Below are 16,483 nucleotides of genomic sequence, written 5' to 3'. Positions count from 1 at the left end.
GAATGTTTGTTTTTTACGATTTTTGGCGTATGCGATCTCGAAGCATATACAAACAAGTTTGATGGTTGGATCATTGAAATTAGTTTTGTAGAATGCGCATCCCATCAAAATGATAGATTCACTAACACTTAAGAGTTTATTTATATTTTCATTAAATATAACATAAGATTTGTGGTATCCACTAGTGTAAATATTTTAAATTGAAGATCGAATTCATTCATTGTATTGATATAGGGTCAAGGAGTGTAGCTGTAAAAAAATCATCAAAATCGGAGTTAAAATAACCGTTAAATCGTGAATTTTCATTTATAACCGTCGAAAAGTTTTGTTCCGTTACTTGATCTCTGAATGTTTGTTTTTTGCGATTTTTGGCGTATGCGATCTCGAAGCATATACAAACAAGTTTGATGGTTGGATCGTTGAAATTAGTTTCGTAGGATGCGTATCTCATCAAAACGATATATTCACCAACACTTAGAGTTTATTTATACTTTCATTAAGTATAACATAAGATTTGTGGTATCTACTAGTGTAAATATTTTAAATTGAAGATCGAGTTCATTCATTGTATTCATATAAGGTCAAGGAGTGTAGTTATAAAAAATCATCAAAATCGGAGTTAAAATAACCGTTAAATCGTGATTTTTCATTTATCACCGTCGAAAAGTTTTGTCCCATTACTTAATCTCTGAATGTTTGTTTTTTACGATTTTTGGCATATGCGATCTTGAAGCATATACAAACAAGTTTGATTGTTGGATCGTTGAAATTAGTTTTGTAGAATGCGCATCCCATCAAAATGATAGATTCACTAACATTTAGACTTTATTTATATTTTCATTAGTGTAAATATTTTAAATTGAAGATCGAATTCATTCATTGTATTCATATAGGGTCAAGGAGTGTAACTATAAAAAATCATCAAAATCAGAGTTAAAATAACCGTTAAATCGTGATTTTTCGTTTATAACCGTCGAAAAGTTTTATTCCGTTACTTAATTTCTGAAGGTTTGTTTTTTGCGATTTTAGGCGTATGCGATCTCGAAGCATATACAAACAAGTTTGACGGTTGGATCGTTGAAATTAGTTTAGTATGATGCGTATCTGGTCAAAACGATAAATTCACTTACACTTGGAGTTTATTTATACTTTCATTAAGTATAACATAAGATTTATGGTATCCACTAGTTTAAATATTTTAAATTGAAGATCAAATTCAATCATTGTATTGATATAGGGTTAATGACACACCCCGTCCCGAAGGAGGGCATGCTGGCCGTCACGTGAGAGTGACGTAACCATTTGCACAGTACGGAAGCTTTAAGATACAATTTATAAGTTGATACACCCGAAGGTGAGTCCTAATTTTGTCCAATCTGTCAGAACACCGTCGAATTCCTCGTAGTCACCACACCTTTGTGATTCCTGAACCTGGAGGGGCGCAAAACCAAAATTGAGTGGGTCAGTAAAACAATTCTTTTCCAAATCCAAACATTTCTCAAAACGTTATAACCCCTCTCCGTAAAACCTGTATACTTTCCCAGAAATGTAAAATATAAATATACATATATATTCTCAAAACTTCATTTTTACTATCTCAACATTTTTCTTTATCAATCATGCCATGCCATGTCTAATTCAACAGTTAAGTATGGATGCATCAACAATAATCATATCAGGTGCAAGAAAGTAATCAACCGGAGGCCCTCTAATAGCCCTGCACGGTTGAACCTAGAGCTCAAAATCTATCACTCTCACTCTGCCGGAGTCACCTCTGTGACCTGTCCGGCCTTCTGCACACAAGTTACGCTCTAGTGCTTTCTCATCAATCATCTGTGCACATAATCTAAGGTCACCCACCAGTCGAAATCTCACTAACACTCTTCGACTGGCCCGTCGCACCCACTCCGCGTGGACTGTGCGACCAGCATCTACTTGGATCCAAGGCGAGCGTGCGATGCGGTGAATACTATAAGCACTAAACCATGGTGCAGGATTTGAGCTCAATATATATCAACATCATCATAACAGTATTTAAATACTCACCTGATACTCACCTGTGCGTCCGCCGCACCATTCATTCATATGCATCATATCTCAATTCATACTTTTCATATCATTTCATGCATGGCAATTCGATTCACATTTCTATATATATTTCATATACTTCTATGCATGGCATCTTAATTCACATTTTCATATAATTCTATATACCTTTCGTTTAAAACATAATTTCATTCTAATTCAATTTCTGGGAAAACGTCAAGTATATATATATATACGGAAAACAAAACTGCCCACTCACAGATTACATCGACGTCTCGTAAGTCCCTGAGCATCCCTTGGCCATGCCCGATGCCCGCATAAACCTCACCTATACAAAAGTAACCAATTTGACGTTATTTAACGCCTAACCCAAAACTTAGTTAATAACTCCTCATACGGTGCTCAATTTGGGTATATGAATATACCACATTGATCTACTCGACGTCACGGACGTCGAAAAATTTTTAAAATAATTTTTTTACTGTAGCACGCGCCCCCACGCGCACCTTCTTCCTCGCGAGTTCGCCGGACTGGTTTTTCTCCGGTGGCCGGATTCTGGGCATTTTTCAAATGCCTTGTTCTCCTTCGTTTCTCACCCATTTTCTTCGTATAATATATCAAAATGAAGCCCCAAACATGTAGAATCACAATATACTACTTTTAAGCTTCAAAAACAACTAAATCTCACCGGAAAAGTCGAAGCAAAACCGGCCAAACTTGCAGCTCGTGATCCCGACGTCCAATTCCTTCAAACGAAGCACTCCGAGCTTCCTTGGGACCTCACTAAGCTCAGTATGAGCTTGGATTGTCCTAAAAATCAACCAACAAAAAGTTCATGAATAGTGCCAAACTCGGACCTCGAGTTTTCAACGTGAAAACGAAGGATTCCTTACCTGAAAATGGTGTCTTTGAGTTCGTGGAGTCCTCACAAGCACGATGATGCCTTCAAAACCCTCGATCCATGAAGTTTCAGGGTTATATGGTGGTGGTCCGTACGTTTGAGAGTGAGGGAGAGAGACGGAGAATGAGAGATTGTGAGAGAGGAGAGAGAGATGGACAATGTTACGGGTTATGGGGAGGGTTTTGAGGTGTGGGGATCCCACGTGTCCAACCCAATCCCAATGTCATAAGTTCCAACATAAAAATCCAACTTAAGCCTAGTTTAAGTTCCTAAAACCAAATAACTTAGGAACTTTAAGTAAAACCAATTGTTAAATTTTCGCCCCTTAGTCCCGTTTAAGGGCATTTTCGTCTTTTCACGTCCTCGAAATTAAAATTCCGGGACGGGCTGTGACAGTTAAGGAGTGTAGCTGTAAAAAATCATCAAACAGAGTTAAAATAACCATTAAATCGTGATTTTTCATTTATAACAATCGAAATTAGTTTCGTAGAATTCATATCCAATCAAGTTCAATGGTGTGTGTGTGTGTATATATATATATATTTATTTATTTATTAAGTAGATTTAAATTTATTTATTTTGTATGTATAACACTTAAGAAATTGAATCGTATGTATATTTAAGCCAATCCAATGGTCACCAATTTTTAAAATTTAATTTAATATATATATAATTATTATAGTTTTTAGGGGTATAAAATTTAATTTAGTATATATATATAAAATTTATGTCCCTTAAAAGCAACTCCAGTATTTAAAAAATACTTTATGTCGCTTAAAAGCGACACTAGTATTTAAAAATTATTAAAATGTATGTTTACATCGGTTTAAAAGTGACATAAATATTTTATGACGCTTATAAGCGACAGTAAATCCGACGTCATGTTCAGTTAGTGTCGCAACTATCTTATCCGCCACTATATTAGATTAAAGCGACACCACCCACTGACACTACAACACCCTTTTGTAGTAGTGTGAAAGCGCATAACAAAATTTATCCAATATATTAAGACAAAATCAAAACACGAACAGATACCTTCTAGCATAATATTCATGTAGAGAAAATTTTCTTAAAAAAGGAAAACAACTAAAATTATTGACAAATAGATACAGCAAAAAACAAAATTCACTGGAACTCCTGTAATGGAAAAGAAAACCTCATACCTAGTTTTGGTTGTGTTTTTGCTGTTTATGAGAGGGATAAAAATCATCAAATGCATCTCATTCAACCCAAGCAAATACAGATTACAAAAAATAAAAATAAAAAAAAATAAAAATAAAGAACTTCTAATTAAATCCAAGTTGATGGGTTTAGAAAGAAGACTAATGCCAAACATATATAGAGCTACAGTAAAACAAAGCACAAATTGTTTGATTTCCTTAAACATACCTGGCTTCAACAACTTTCTTCTTCACTTATTTAACCTTCTTGTGATTGTTGACTACAATATCAACTTCACAAAAAATTAATTATGAAGAAAATTTGATATAGAATCAAAGATATTGAGAAAAGAAAACAGTGCAAAACCTTTGAGCTGGTTTCTCATCTCCTCACAAATATACAACAACAACAACAAAGCCTTTTCCCACTAAGTGGGGTCGGCTATATGAATCCTAAAACGCCATTGCGCTCGGTTTTGTGTCATGTCCTCCGTTAGATCAAAGTACTCTAAGTCTTTTCTTAGAGTCTCTTCCAAAGTTTTCCTAGGTCTTCCTCTATCCCTTCGGCTCTGAACCTCTGTCCCGTAGTCACAAATATACGAACAAAAAAAAAATGAGTGCAAATAAAACCTTTTGAATTTCAATACAATTTTTATATTTTCATACTTTCTGCATATCCCAAGAAAGCTTATAACTTAACTTCATTTTACTGTAGTGTAAGCATGTTCAAAAGGGAGGTGAAATGATTTCTTAACAAAAAAGGTAGATACAAAAAGAAAAGGAATAGTGAGTCAGACTTTTATGGACACGAAATGTATCTCCTCTCAGAATTTTCAAGGGAAATTTGTATTATGTCTAACATATTGTTGTACAACGATATTTTACATGAGTATAAGATCCATTTTGTTATACAACGATATTTTATTTTAGACAATAAGGTGAGGCAATTGACTATCACAGAATAAAAGTCAAACCTAAAACCTTTTACTTTTAACAGAAAATGATATGTGCAAAAAAATTGAAATCATTATTGTTCATCAAACTAATAAAAAAAAGGAAAACTAATGAAAAGGGCTTGAAAACTTTGAGTTTTAATGATAAGGACAAAATAAAGGGTAAAGTGAATAGTACCAGGATTGACTTTTTAGTGTAAAAATGTGGTTTTTTGTTAAAGTGAACAGTACCGGGAGCTTTTCGTTAAAGTTCCCATAAAAAAAAGGTACACATCCATAAACATTATATATCTTAAATACAAATATATAATCTCTTATTCATTTTAATTGTGCAATATCTCTGTTGTTTTTCTTTTTGTTGTTTCACTATCTTTCATAACTATTAATAATAAATTCAATATATCTATATAGTAGACTGGTAATTATCATTTCAAAAGTTATTAAGTATAGAACTTTTCCTGACCTAATTTAACCAAAAGCCAAAACAACATTAGTAAGGAATTCAATAATTACCAGGCGACAGGGTTTAGAACTGAACAAACTTAGCAAAATGTTAGAAGAAGAACTACATTGCTACCCCTTTTAAGCCTTAATTGGCTCCGCCATTGGCTCCATACGTATATGATAATGATAATCAAGGAAAGTCTTTTCTGACATACAAAAAAAAGAGACATGACCATGCATTATACTATAATCCATCAACAATATAATCCATCAATATATACTATAATTATCACATCCTGATCCGGGCTCCTACCACATTCCGGGGTTGACTCTGTCATAGCACGATATTGTTCGCTTTGGGCTCCAACCACGCCCTCACGGTTTTGTTTCTGAGAACTCACACGAGAACTTCCCAGTGGATCCCCTATCCTGGGAATGCTCTCGCACGAACTCCTCGTGCTAGATAGAGATGTGAATATACATATAAAGCTTACAAGATCCACTCCCCTGAACGATGTGGGATGTTATAATTCACCCCCTTAAGGGCCCTACGTCCTCGTCGGCACACTTTCGGCTAGGGATTGGCTTTGATACCAAATTGTCACATCCCAACCCGGGCCCCCACCACATCCTAAGCTTTACTCTATCGTAGCACGATATTGTCTGTTTTGAGTCTCGACCACGCCCTTACGGTTTTGTTTCTGGGAACTCACACAAGAACTTCCCCGTGGGTCACCCATCTTGGGAATGCTCTCGCGCGAACTCATTTAACTTCGAAGTTCTGATGGAGCCCGAAGCCAATGAGCTCTCACAAGGTCTCGTGCTAGGTAGAGATGAGAATATACATATAAGGCTTAAGGGATCCACTCTCCTGGGCGATGTAGGATGTTACAATAATCCATCAACAATATAATCCATCAATATACTTATATACATTATATTATTAATATATTATAATACAGTAATATACTTTTATATTGTAATACAATAATATACTTATATACATTAAGGCCTGGTAATTATAGTATAATGCAAGTCTGGCACAAAATCAACAAAATAGAGGAAAAGATGACTTACACATATTTAAGGTCTACTGCAAGCGTGGGACTTCCCCTTTGTTTATCATCATTTTCTCATCCAAAACCAAATTTTAGAAAAGAAACAGTTTGTAAAATTCAAATTCAAACTTAGCACAACGCACACACCAAATTTAGAATAGGAAAAGCCCTCAATTCCCCAAAATCCCACCATATTTTCATATCGACTCTACAAATTCAAAAACCTCCACATGCAATCACTAAAACCGATTAAATTGGTTCAAAAGAACCGGTTTCTCACAACTACTTAAAAAATTAGCAAAAACAAAACCGGAAATTGAGAGCTGTTTATCAAAACATTAACTCCCAAAATTTCAAATTATTCGGAGCCGATAAACCTTTTCAGAACCCTAAGGCCATCTCCAACTGATGGCTGGCCAGATGGCTCGTTTTAGCCCTCTAGCCCTCCAAGATTCTCCAAGATATTAATATTTTAATGAACAGTACAGGGCCATATTTACCTCCGTCTCCAACCGAGGGCCAGAGGATTCATTTTAGCCATGTCACAAAAAACCGTCTCCAACCGAGGGTCAAAGGGTCATAGGGTCAAACATAATTTATTATTTAAAAACTACAACAACTTAAATTTAAAAACAACAACAACTTAAATTTAAAAACTACAACTAAAATTTAAAAATGACAAATTAAATTTAAAAACTACAAATTAAATTTGAAAACAACATTAACTTAAATTTAAAAATTTTGTGAGGAATGGTGAATGAATGGTTTAGGTATTGATAGGTAAAAAAATAGATTTTTTGTGAATTAAAAAACCTATAAAAAAAAATTGAATCCAACGGTAACTGGCGCCAGCTAGCCGTTGGATTCAAAATTCTTTTTAAGAATTCATGTCGATTATAATCGACATGAATACATTTATATTAAATAATATAAATGTATTCATGTTGGTTATAACCGACAATATTAAGCAATTTTCTGGCCAACCCCGGGCTGGCTAGTTGGCTGCTTACAGCCAGCCCTGCAGCCCTCTCCGATTCCGTGGGGCCCTTTCAGATTCCACAGCCCTCTGGCCTAGCCCTTGGTTGGAGACGATTTTCGGACTATTTTCAACTCTCTGGCCCTCTGGACCATTCAATTGAAGATGGCCTAAAAATCACATATCAGAGGTACTTACTCGTTATAGGATTTAAGCAGACCCGAATTGAGCCATCAAGGAGAGGACAACGGCGAGGAATTTTCGAAGGAGAGAGAAAGGGACTTTTAGAGAGGAACCAAAGACACCAATCATCTCCCCTTCATCTCAGAAACTAACATCACTCGATACATGCCTCGTTACGGTTCCGGGGAGGAGAGGGTTTTTTTTTTTGTTGGTTTGGTTGTCGTCGCCAGTTGAGTCAAGGAGAAGAGTGAGAGGAAGAGAGAAAGGAGAATGAAGAAGCCAATACAAGTGAGACTTAGGGCTGGTTTGGTATTGCTGTGCTTTGAAAAAAAGCTGCTGTGAGAATAAGTGGCTGTGCTGTGAGAATAAGCGGCTGTGAAATAAATCAGCAGAGTGTTTGGTAAACTTTTTTGTAAAAGTGCTTTTGAAAAAAAAAAGCAGTCTAATAGTGGGTCTTTTCATTAAAGAAGCACTGTAGCTTCGAGTGCTTTGAAAAAAAGCCAGTTTTCCAAAGCTACAAATAGCAGCTTCAGCTTTTTCCTTTGATTTCAGCTTATTCTCACAGTAGCTTCCAAAATAAGCCATTTTTTTTCAGTTTACCAAACACCTAAAACTCTCACAGCTTTTTTTCATGGGTGCTTTTTTTTTAAGCACCTCACTCCCAAACTAGGTCTTAAACTGTCAAAAGCTCTCCGGTTAATAATCCCAATATCCTTTAAACTTTTCCTTCTAAATGTTACTTGGGAACGATCGCATCAATCAGACTCTTGTGTGTCCAAAGATTAATTAAGAATTGACAAGGTTTCCTTTACATTTGAAAAATCTCCTTCATTCCTTGTAAGATGTATGGCAGGACAGAGCTCTATGATTTTTGGTACTTATAGTTGCCATCTCATTTTTTGTAAACATACTGAATCAAGTTTTTCTTCTATGTGATAACATTTCTTCTCTTTTATGCATTTGTGCAAATTCAACTTCGTTAATTAACCTATTTTCCTCTCTGTCTTAGAACAATGATGGAGCATTCACGTACCAATCGTAAGCTGGTTTTGTTCAAATTCTTGCATGGGTTCATTCTTTTATGCATGACCACATGCCTTCAATCTGCAGCACTTCGTAGCCTTACTATGCTTGGAAATGAATCTGATCACTTGGCACTGCTAGACTTCAAGAAAAGAATAACCGATGATCCCTTTGATGTCATGAGCTCGTGGAATCATTCCATCCATATCTGCAGTTGGGTTGGGGTTTCTTGCCACCGTTCCACCAAAAGAGTCTTGATGTTGAACCTGAAATCTAGAAAATTGGTAGGCTCCATTCCACCTTCAGTTGGAAATCTTACTTATCTTACTGCAATCAATTTGAGAGACAACAATTTTCATGGGAAAATTCCTCTAGAAATGGGTCGACTACTAAGCCTACAATATATCAACCTTTCTCATAATTCCTTCCGTGGGAAATTTCCAACTAATTTGTAGCAATGCACATAACTAAGATGGCTTGATCTACAAGTCAATCAGATTAAAGGCTCCATTCCGAACCAACTCAGTTCATTGTTCAATTTAAAATATTTATTGCTTTATGGTAACAATCTCACTGGAACCATCCCACCTTGGATAGGAAACTTTTCTTTGTTGAGCTATCTTTATCTTGGCGACAACAATTTTCAAGGCAACATACCCAATGAGCTGGGGCATATACCAGGCTTGGAGAGGTTTGTAGTTGAGCTGAATAATCTATCTGGTATGGTCCCTTCTTCGATTTATAATATTTCCTCCATAGAAATTTTCAGTGTTGTTAGCAACCAGTTGCATGGAGAGCTACCACCAAATCTCGGCACTATGCTTCCTAATCTCGTACAATTTTATTGCGGTGCGAACAAATTCGAAGGAAACATTCCTATATCATTGTCAAATGCTTCTAGACTTCAGGTGCTTGAACTTCCTCAAAATGACCTCTCTGGGACAGTCCCTGGTGAAAGTCTAGGAAGCTTGCAAAGCTTAGTTCTGCTAAACATTGCAGATAATCAATTAGGAAATAGAAAAGTTGGTGACTTGAATTTTCTCAGTTTATTGGCTAATTGCACTAGTTTGGAGAATTTGTCTTTTGGCTATAATAATTTGGAGGAGCAATCCCAGGATCCATAGCCAACTTTTCGACCCAACTTAATTATCTCACATTGGGGGAAAATTTTATACATGGAAACCTCCCTAACGGAATTGGAAACCTTATAAACTTGACCACTCTAGAATTAGGAAATAACTATTTGGGCGGTAGTGTCCCACATGAAATTGGGAAGCTAGAGAAGTTAGAGAAATTGTATTTGGATAGTAACATATTTTCTGGGTCAATCCCGTCTTCCCTTGGTAACATGACTTCATTGTTAAACCTCTACATGGGGGGAAACAGGTTTGAGGGTAGTATACCTCCGAGTCTTGGAAATTACCAAAACCTATTAGATCTTTCCCTTTCCAGTAACAACCTTATCGGCACCCTCGAGTCTATCTGATAATTATTTTATTGGTACGCTGCCCTTTGAGGTAGGTGATTTAGTGCATCTAACGAAGCTAAATGTATTAAGAAACAATTTATCTGGTGAAATCCCGAGCAGCCTCGACGATTGTGCTAGTTTGGAGTGCTTGTATTTGCAAGGTAATAAGTTTCAAGGAACAATTCCTCAATCTCTTAAAGATTTAAAAGCCTTGGAAAAACTTGATGTTTCAAGCAACAACTTGTATGGGCAGATTCCTGAATTCATAGGCAAGTTTGGTGTTCTCAAGTATCTCAATCTTTCATATAATGATTTTGAGGGCGAGTTGCCCAAAGAAGGTATTTTTACAAATGTAAATGGTGTCTCTATTCTTGGAAATCATAAGCTCTGTGGTGGCATCCCACAATTATATCTACCTCCATGCCCCCCAAAAAAACACCACTCATCTCGAGGATTACATTCCCCAAAAGTAGTCATCCCCATAGCCTGTGTACTTGGAATCATAATTGCCTTATCTTGCTTCTTTGGTGCTTGTTCAAAGCTAAAAAAGTCAAGAGATAGACTTGCAACTTCACGTTCTTATAAGGATTGGAAATTAGGTGTCTCATACTCACAACTCGTTGAATCAACTAACGGGTTCTCTGTGGATAATCTTATTGGTTTGGGAAGTTTTGGTTCTGTATATAAAGGGGTAATTCCTAGTGATGGAACAACAGTTGTTGTTAAGGTATTAAACCTTCAACAACAAAGAGCTTCCAAGAGTTTCATAGATGAATGGAAAGCTTTAAGGACTATAAGGCACCGTAGTCTTCTCAAGATCATAACTGCATGCTCGAGCATTGATAACCAGGGCAAGGACTTTAAAAGTCTAGTTTTCGAGTTGATGGCAAATGGAAGTCTAGACTCAATGTTGTATCCAAGATATGAGGAGAAATCTCCAAGTAAAAGAATGAGTTTTATGCAAAGATTGAACATTGTCATTGATGTTGCTTCTGCGCTAGATTATCTCCACCACCATTGTGAAATGACCATTATTCATTGTGATTTAAAGCCGAGCAATGTACTTCTTGATGAAGATATGGTAGCTCATGTTGGGGATTTTGGTTTAGCAAGGTTCCTCTTTGAAACATCAGATGATCCCTCCTTCAATCAAACAATGTCATCTCAACTAAAGGGTTTTATAGGCTACATTCCTCTAGGTATGAGTTTTTATCAGTCTAACTTCCTTTTTATGTTCTTAGTAAATTATCACTAAAGATCAACTAATTAATCTCTATTTATGAAAAATACATTACTTCCTCTCTTTTTTCTTGGAAAATAAGTAGCCTGTAAATCTAAAAAAGATATTGTTCTAATAGTCAATTGCATACGACATATTGTATGTATGTCCTGGCAAAGTACGGCACAGGAGGCCAAGTTTCCATACTTGGAGATGTTTACAGCTATGGGATACTATTGCTGGAAATGTTCACAAGAAAAAAACCTACCGATGACATGTTTAAAGGCGGTCTAAGAATTTACCAATTTGTAGCCATGGCTTTGCCTGACCATGTCATGGACGTTGTTGACCATTCAATTATCCTCGACCTCGAAAAAAATGGTGATGTCAACAATGACATAGTGCGAGAACGAACTCCATCCAGACGTAACAATGATGCAGATAGGACTCTCTTGCTGTGCAATGTTACCAAGGGAGCGGATACTGATGGACGCGGTTGTCAGAAAAATGAGCGCAATCAAAGTCTCGTACCTCAAAGTTTAAGAAGACTTGAGAAAGACAAAGCATGTTGCCCAAAAGAGAAAGGACATGATCACTCATCGATAATATTTTCCACTCCCTACTCAACAAAATTTCCTTTCTATTTTTGCTTTCTTTCTCTTGGTATCACTTTGAATTTTGTCTCGTTGATGTTTGTGGTGTGTTTTACTTATATGACCAAGCTTTCAAATTTTAATTTGTGTGGTGCTTTTTAGAATTTTAATGATTAGTGGTTTTTGTTCGATAATTGTTTTTTTTATGTTCTTTGTTGAATGGCTAATTATGCAAAAAGAAGAGTTTAAATATTCTAACCTCACTCCAACTAACACTGAGGTCTTTTGTGATAAAACCTCACACCTGACGGATTGTGCATGTGGTAATTACAAGTTGGGGACAATATCGGTGTTGTTGGAAGTGGGCCTTTGGCCCATCTCTTTGATAATTCTACATGGTATTAGAGCCAGAGAGCGGGCCTGTACAGTACTGCCATGTGATGGGTGAGTCCCCTTGGCCCCGTGCGATGTGTGGATCACCCAATTAGTGTGACCCACTAATTGGGTCTCACGTGAGGGGGCGTGTTGACATGTCTCATATCGACCGTATCATTGAGAAAAGAATAGTTTAAATATCTTAATCTCAATCCAACTAATACTGAGGTCTTTTGTGATAAAACCCCACACCTGACGAATTGTGCAGGTGGTAATTACCAAATTGGGGATAAAATCTCACACCTGACGGATTGTGTAGGTGGTAATTACCAAGTTGGGGACAATATCAATGTTGTTGAAAGTGGGCATTTGACCCGTCTCTTTGATAATTCTACAAATAGTAAGAAGCAGAAAGTTACGTGATGGTGAAAGCTTAAGATTAAGGTTTAGTGCAAAGGGTTTGGAGTACGCTCATGTTAGGAGCATTTTTTGTTGTAGTTGAAGTTCTAGGATCGATTTTCCACTCCATAAAATCGTTTTTGTATAAAACAAAACAATATATTTAATATAAAAATTGCTAACATTTCTTACCATATGTTTTATTAGAAAAGAACATAATGATTTTTTCTTTTTGAAGTATCAATACCAATTTTCATAATATTTAGCATTGTCATAGTAAATTTGCATATAATATCCTTATTATATATGTACATACGTATTTTAACAAGTTTTGTTTTCAGTACACGTATTAATGATCCGTTAAATTGTATGTTTTTTAAAAAGAAAAACTAATGAAAAGGGCTTGAAAACTTTGAGTTTTAATGATAAGGACAAAATAAATGGTAAAGTGAATAGTACCAGGATTGACTTTTTAGTGTAAAAATATGGTTTTTCGTTAAAGTGAACAGTACCGGGTGCTTTTCGTTAAAGTTCCCTTTTTAAAACTCCAATGTACAATACATTTTTTTTTCATGTTTAAAACATGTTATTTTCACCTGTCTTTCAATAATACATATAAAATTCACACACTTTACCCATATTTTTAACATATTGTCGATTAAATAAATATTAAAATTAAAAAAAATGCCGAAATTTTCAAAGTATTATTTGAGTAAAGCTATACACGTGCTTCACATACTATACTTTTTACTAACTGTGCTTAGCTTTTGACCTTCTTTTTATTTTTACGACTGAGTCCTATTTAAACGTGCCAGTTTACCCTCCCACCACAAAAATAAAAAATTATAAGACTAATGCAAAATGTCTCACCACCTTATTTTTATCCAAAAATATCTAATGAATGTTATTTTAATCATAAGGACAATTACAAATTTTATGAAGAAATAGCTTTTAACTTATTTACAATATAGTTACCATACTCAAACCAAGGTCTAAAATATTAATATTATCCCGATATTTCTATCGAAATTTCCGTGTATTTGGACTACAGATATTTCTAATATCATCGATATTTTAGACCTTGATAGGAACTCTATGTGGTACTAAGTCACTCATGTCTTACCATGCAATGTATAAAGTGTAAAATATTGTACTAATTCATTATATATAAATGATTATGGTGTGTTTAAACCTTTTTCATTAATTACTACATATTTTATACACTCACAATGTTTGCCAACTCGCTATATAATCAATTTAAATCAGTTAAATTCATCATGCAATGCATTTCCTTCTAATTTTTTTGTGGTAAACTAATAGATAATTGACTAAATAAATATCCTGCAAAGTTTCAATAAAATTTTTCAAGTTTTTCTTATAATTTCAGTGGTTTTTATTCAATTTTTATCGATATCAATAATATTCTAATATTTCCATTGAAATTTCCGTATTTTTAGGTTACCGATATTTCCGATATCATCGATATTTTAGACCTTGACTCAAACTAAACTCATTTACAATACTATCATCACCGCTCTCTTGTTTTTTGTCATTATTATTTATAGTAATTCATTAAACGTTTTTTATTAAATCATATAAAGCTATTTTGATAAAGGTGAAGTTATAAACATAAATACTTTTTAATTTTCACACAACTTGTTAAATCTTGTGAATTGTTTTCGTTTGATTTATTAATCTGGCTATCAAAATTAAAAAGAGTGAGAGAAATCATGATAGCTGAAAATCTTCTGCCCAATAATAAATAAGAAAACAAATATAAGATAATTGAAATTGTTGTAAGAATTTTTAATTGAAACTTAAAAGAAAACAAAACATTAGCCCTATTCGATTCTCTGTGTCATTTGAGCTCTCATCTCTCAAACCGTAGCAGCCCTTCGTCCGAGTCCTCTCCAGCTATCTTCGGTAAGCATTGGTCCTTTAGCTACTTGTTCTTCATATCTAGCTTTCGCGTATGTGGAAACTGCTGCTTAGTTTTGAATTTTTCCCATCTGAAATTTAAATCTAGCCGAATGCGCATTCGATTAGCCTTTTTAGGGTTCCTTTTCTGTTCAATTCATGAATCGTTTCATCTATTTACACAGCCTTTTTAAATCCCACAATTTGTTTTCTGTGATGCGAATTAGGCAATATCGCAAGCGCCCAGAAGTTGAAAGAGTAATTAGAAATTAAAAAAGGAAAAAAAAAAGGGTTTATTTTTCTGTTTTTGTACTTATGGGTCAATGAACTGCTTTTCATTGTTGCACATTTTCTTGAATTTACATTCTTTGTTAGTCCTTACCCTCATGAATTGGTGTTACAAAAGTAAACCACTTTTATTATTTTTGTGCATAGTTGTAAAAGAGTTTGCAAATATTCGTAGCTGATCGATTTGGCGTTAGTTTCATGATTTGTGAATATAAGCACCTTGCAATTTGGCATGAAATTGTTTAAATTATGCAGATTTGCAAATTGGGTTTGTCTTGAAATTTTGAATTTGTAGAGGACTGATGAAAATGGTGAAAGGTATAGAAAAGCGAAGCAAGAGGCGAAGAAAGCTGTCAGAGAAGCTAAGTTAGCGGCTTACGACGATATGTATAAACGACTAGATACCAAAGAAGGAGAGTTGGATATCTATAAACTATCTAGAGCAAGGGAAAAGAAGACAAGGGACCTAAACCAAGTGAGGTGCATCAAGGATGAGGATGGAAAGGTTCTTGCTACAGAGAACGCGGTTAAAGACAGATGGAGAGGTTATTTTCATAATCTTTTCAATGAAGGACATGAAATGAGTGCTTCTTTAGGGGAGTTGAGTAACTCAGAAGAGTGTAGAAACTACTCTTTTTATCGTCGAATCCGGAAGGAAGAAGTGGTTGTAGCTTTGAAGAAGATGAAGCATAAAAAAGCAATAGGCCCAGACGATATACCAATCGAAGTGTGGAAACTTTTGGGAGAGACAGGTATAACATGGCTCACTGACCTTTTCAATAGGATTTTGAAAACGAAGAAGATGCCAAATGAGTGGCGAATGAGCACTTTGGTGCCTATCTACAAGAATAAGGGCGACGTACAAAATTGCATGAACTATAGGGGTATTAAGCTAATGAGTCATACAATGAAGCTCTGGGAGAGAGTCATTGAGCATAGATTGAGGCAAGAGACACGGGTTTCGGACAACCAATTCGGGTTCATGCCAGGGCGCTCAACCATGGAGGCAATCTATCTCTTACGAAGATTGATGGAAAGATATAGAGATGGGAAAAAGGATTTACACATGGTCTTTATAGATTTGGAAAAAGCGTATGATAGGGTCCCAAGAGACATTCTTTGGAGGATTTTAGAGAAGAAAGGAGTACGAGTAGCATATATCCAAGCTATAAAGGATATGTATGAAGGAGCAAAGACTGCCGTAAGAACTCATGAAGGACAAACCGAAAGCTTTCCCATAACTGTAGGATTACATCAAGGCTCATCCTTAAGTCCTTACCTTTTTGCGTTGGTAATGGATGAGTTAACACGACATATTCAAGATGATATTCCTTGGTGTATGCTTTTCGCAGACGATATAGTGTTGATAGATGAAACTCAGGAAGGGGTAAATGCAAAGCTTAACCTTTGGAGAGAAGTGTTGGAATCTAAAGGTTTTCGCCTAAGCCGATCAAAGACAGAATATATGGAGTGCAAGTTC

The 16,483-nt window shown here is 35.5% G+C and overlaps 3 protein-coding genes across 4 annotated transcripts in view; all 3 read left to right on the top strand.

Moving 5' to 3' along the window:
• Positions 1-16,483, top strand: part of LOC126619120 (probable LRR receptor-like serine/threonine-protein kinase At3g47570) — a 99,545-nt gene that overhangs the window by 52,384 nt on the left and 30,678 nt on the right. The gene's annotated exons all lie outside the window — the stretch shown is intronic.
• LOC126619137 (PHD finger-like domain-containing protein 5A) overlaps positions 1-16,483 on the top strand; it is a 34,084-nt gene that overhangs the window by 10,927 nt on the left and 6,674 nt on the right. The window contains exon 1 of one of the 2 annotated variants that reach the window (XM_050287412.1): positions 14,577-14,721. The exons of the other annotated variant lie outside the window; for it this stretch is intronic. The gene's annotated coding sequence lies outside the window, so the exon portion shown is untranslated. Of the gene's footprint in view, positions 1-14,576; positions 14,722-16,483 lie in introns of those variants that run through there. 2 annotated transcript variants of the gene reach the window in all.
• On the top strand, positions 9,467-12,201 carry LOC126618234 (probable LRR receptor-like serine/threonine-protein kinase At3g47570). The gene is made up of 5 exons (XM_050286295.1): positions 9,467-9,770; positions 9,860-10,130; positions 10,333-11,325; positions 11,571-11,958; positions 12,187-12,201. Exons 1-5 carry the CDS (start codon positions 9,467-9,469, stop codon positions 12,199-12,201), a joined length of 1,971 nt encoding a protein of 656 aa, XP_050142252.1.

This window comes from Malus sylvestris, chromosome 4 (genome assembly GCF_916048215.2).
Source record: "Malus sylvestris chromosome 4, drMalSylv7.2, whole genome shotgun sequence".
Taxonomy (NCBI): domain Eukaryota; kingdom Viridiplantae; phylum Streptophyta; class Magnoliopsida; order Rosales; family Rosaceae; genus Malus; species Malus sylvestris.
The sequence above is the reverse complement of the archived record's forward strand: the minus strand, read 5'-3'. Positions and strand labels throughout refer to the sequence as shown.

Excerpts from the sequence above, each read along its gene's own strand:
- LOC126618234 (XM_050286295.1), top strand. The coding sequence starts at position 9,467 with ATGGTCCCTTCTTCGATTTATAATATTTCCTCCATAGAAATTTTCAGT. Across the intron at positions 10,131-10,332 it reads CTCTACATGGGGGGAAACAG|CCTCGACGATTGTGCTAGTT; the intron begins GTTTGAGGGTAG and ends AATCCCGAGCAG. Across the intron at positions 11,326-11,570 it reads GGGGATTTTGGTTTAGCAAG|TCAATTGCATACGACATATT; the intron begins GTTCCTCTTTGA and ends TTGTTCTAATAG.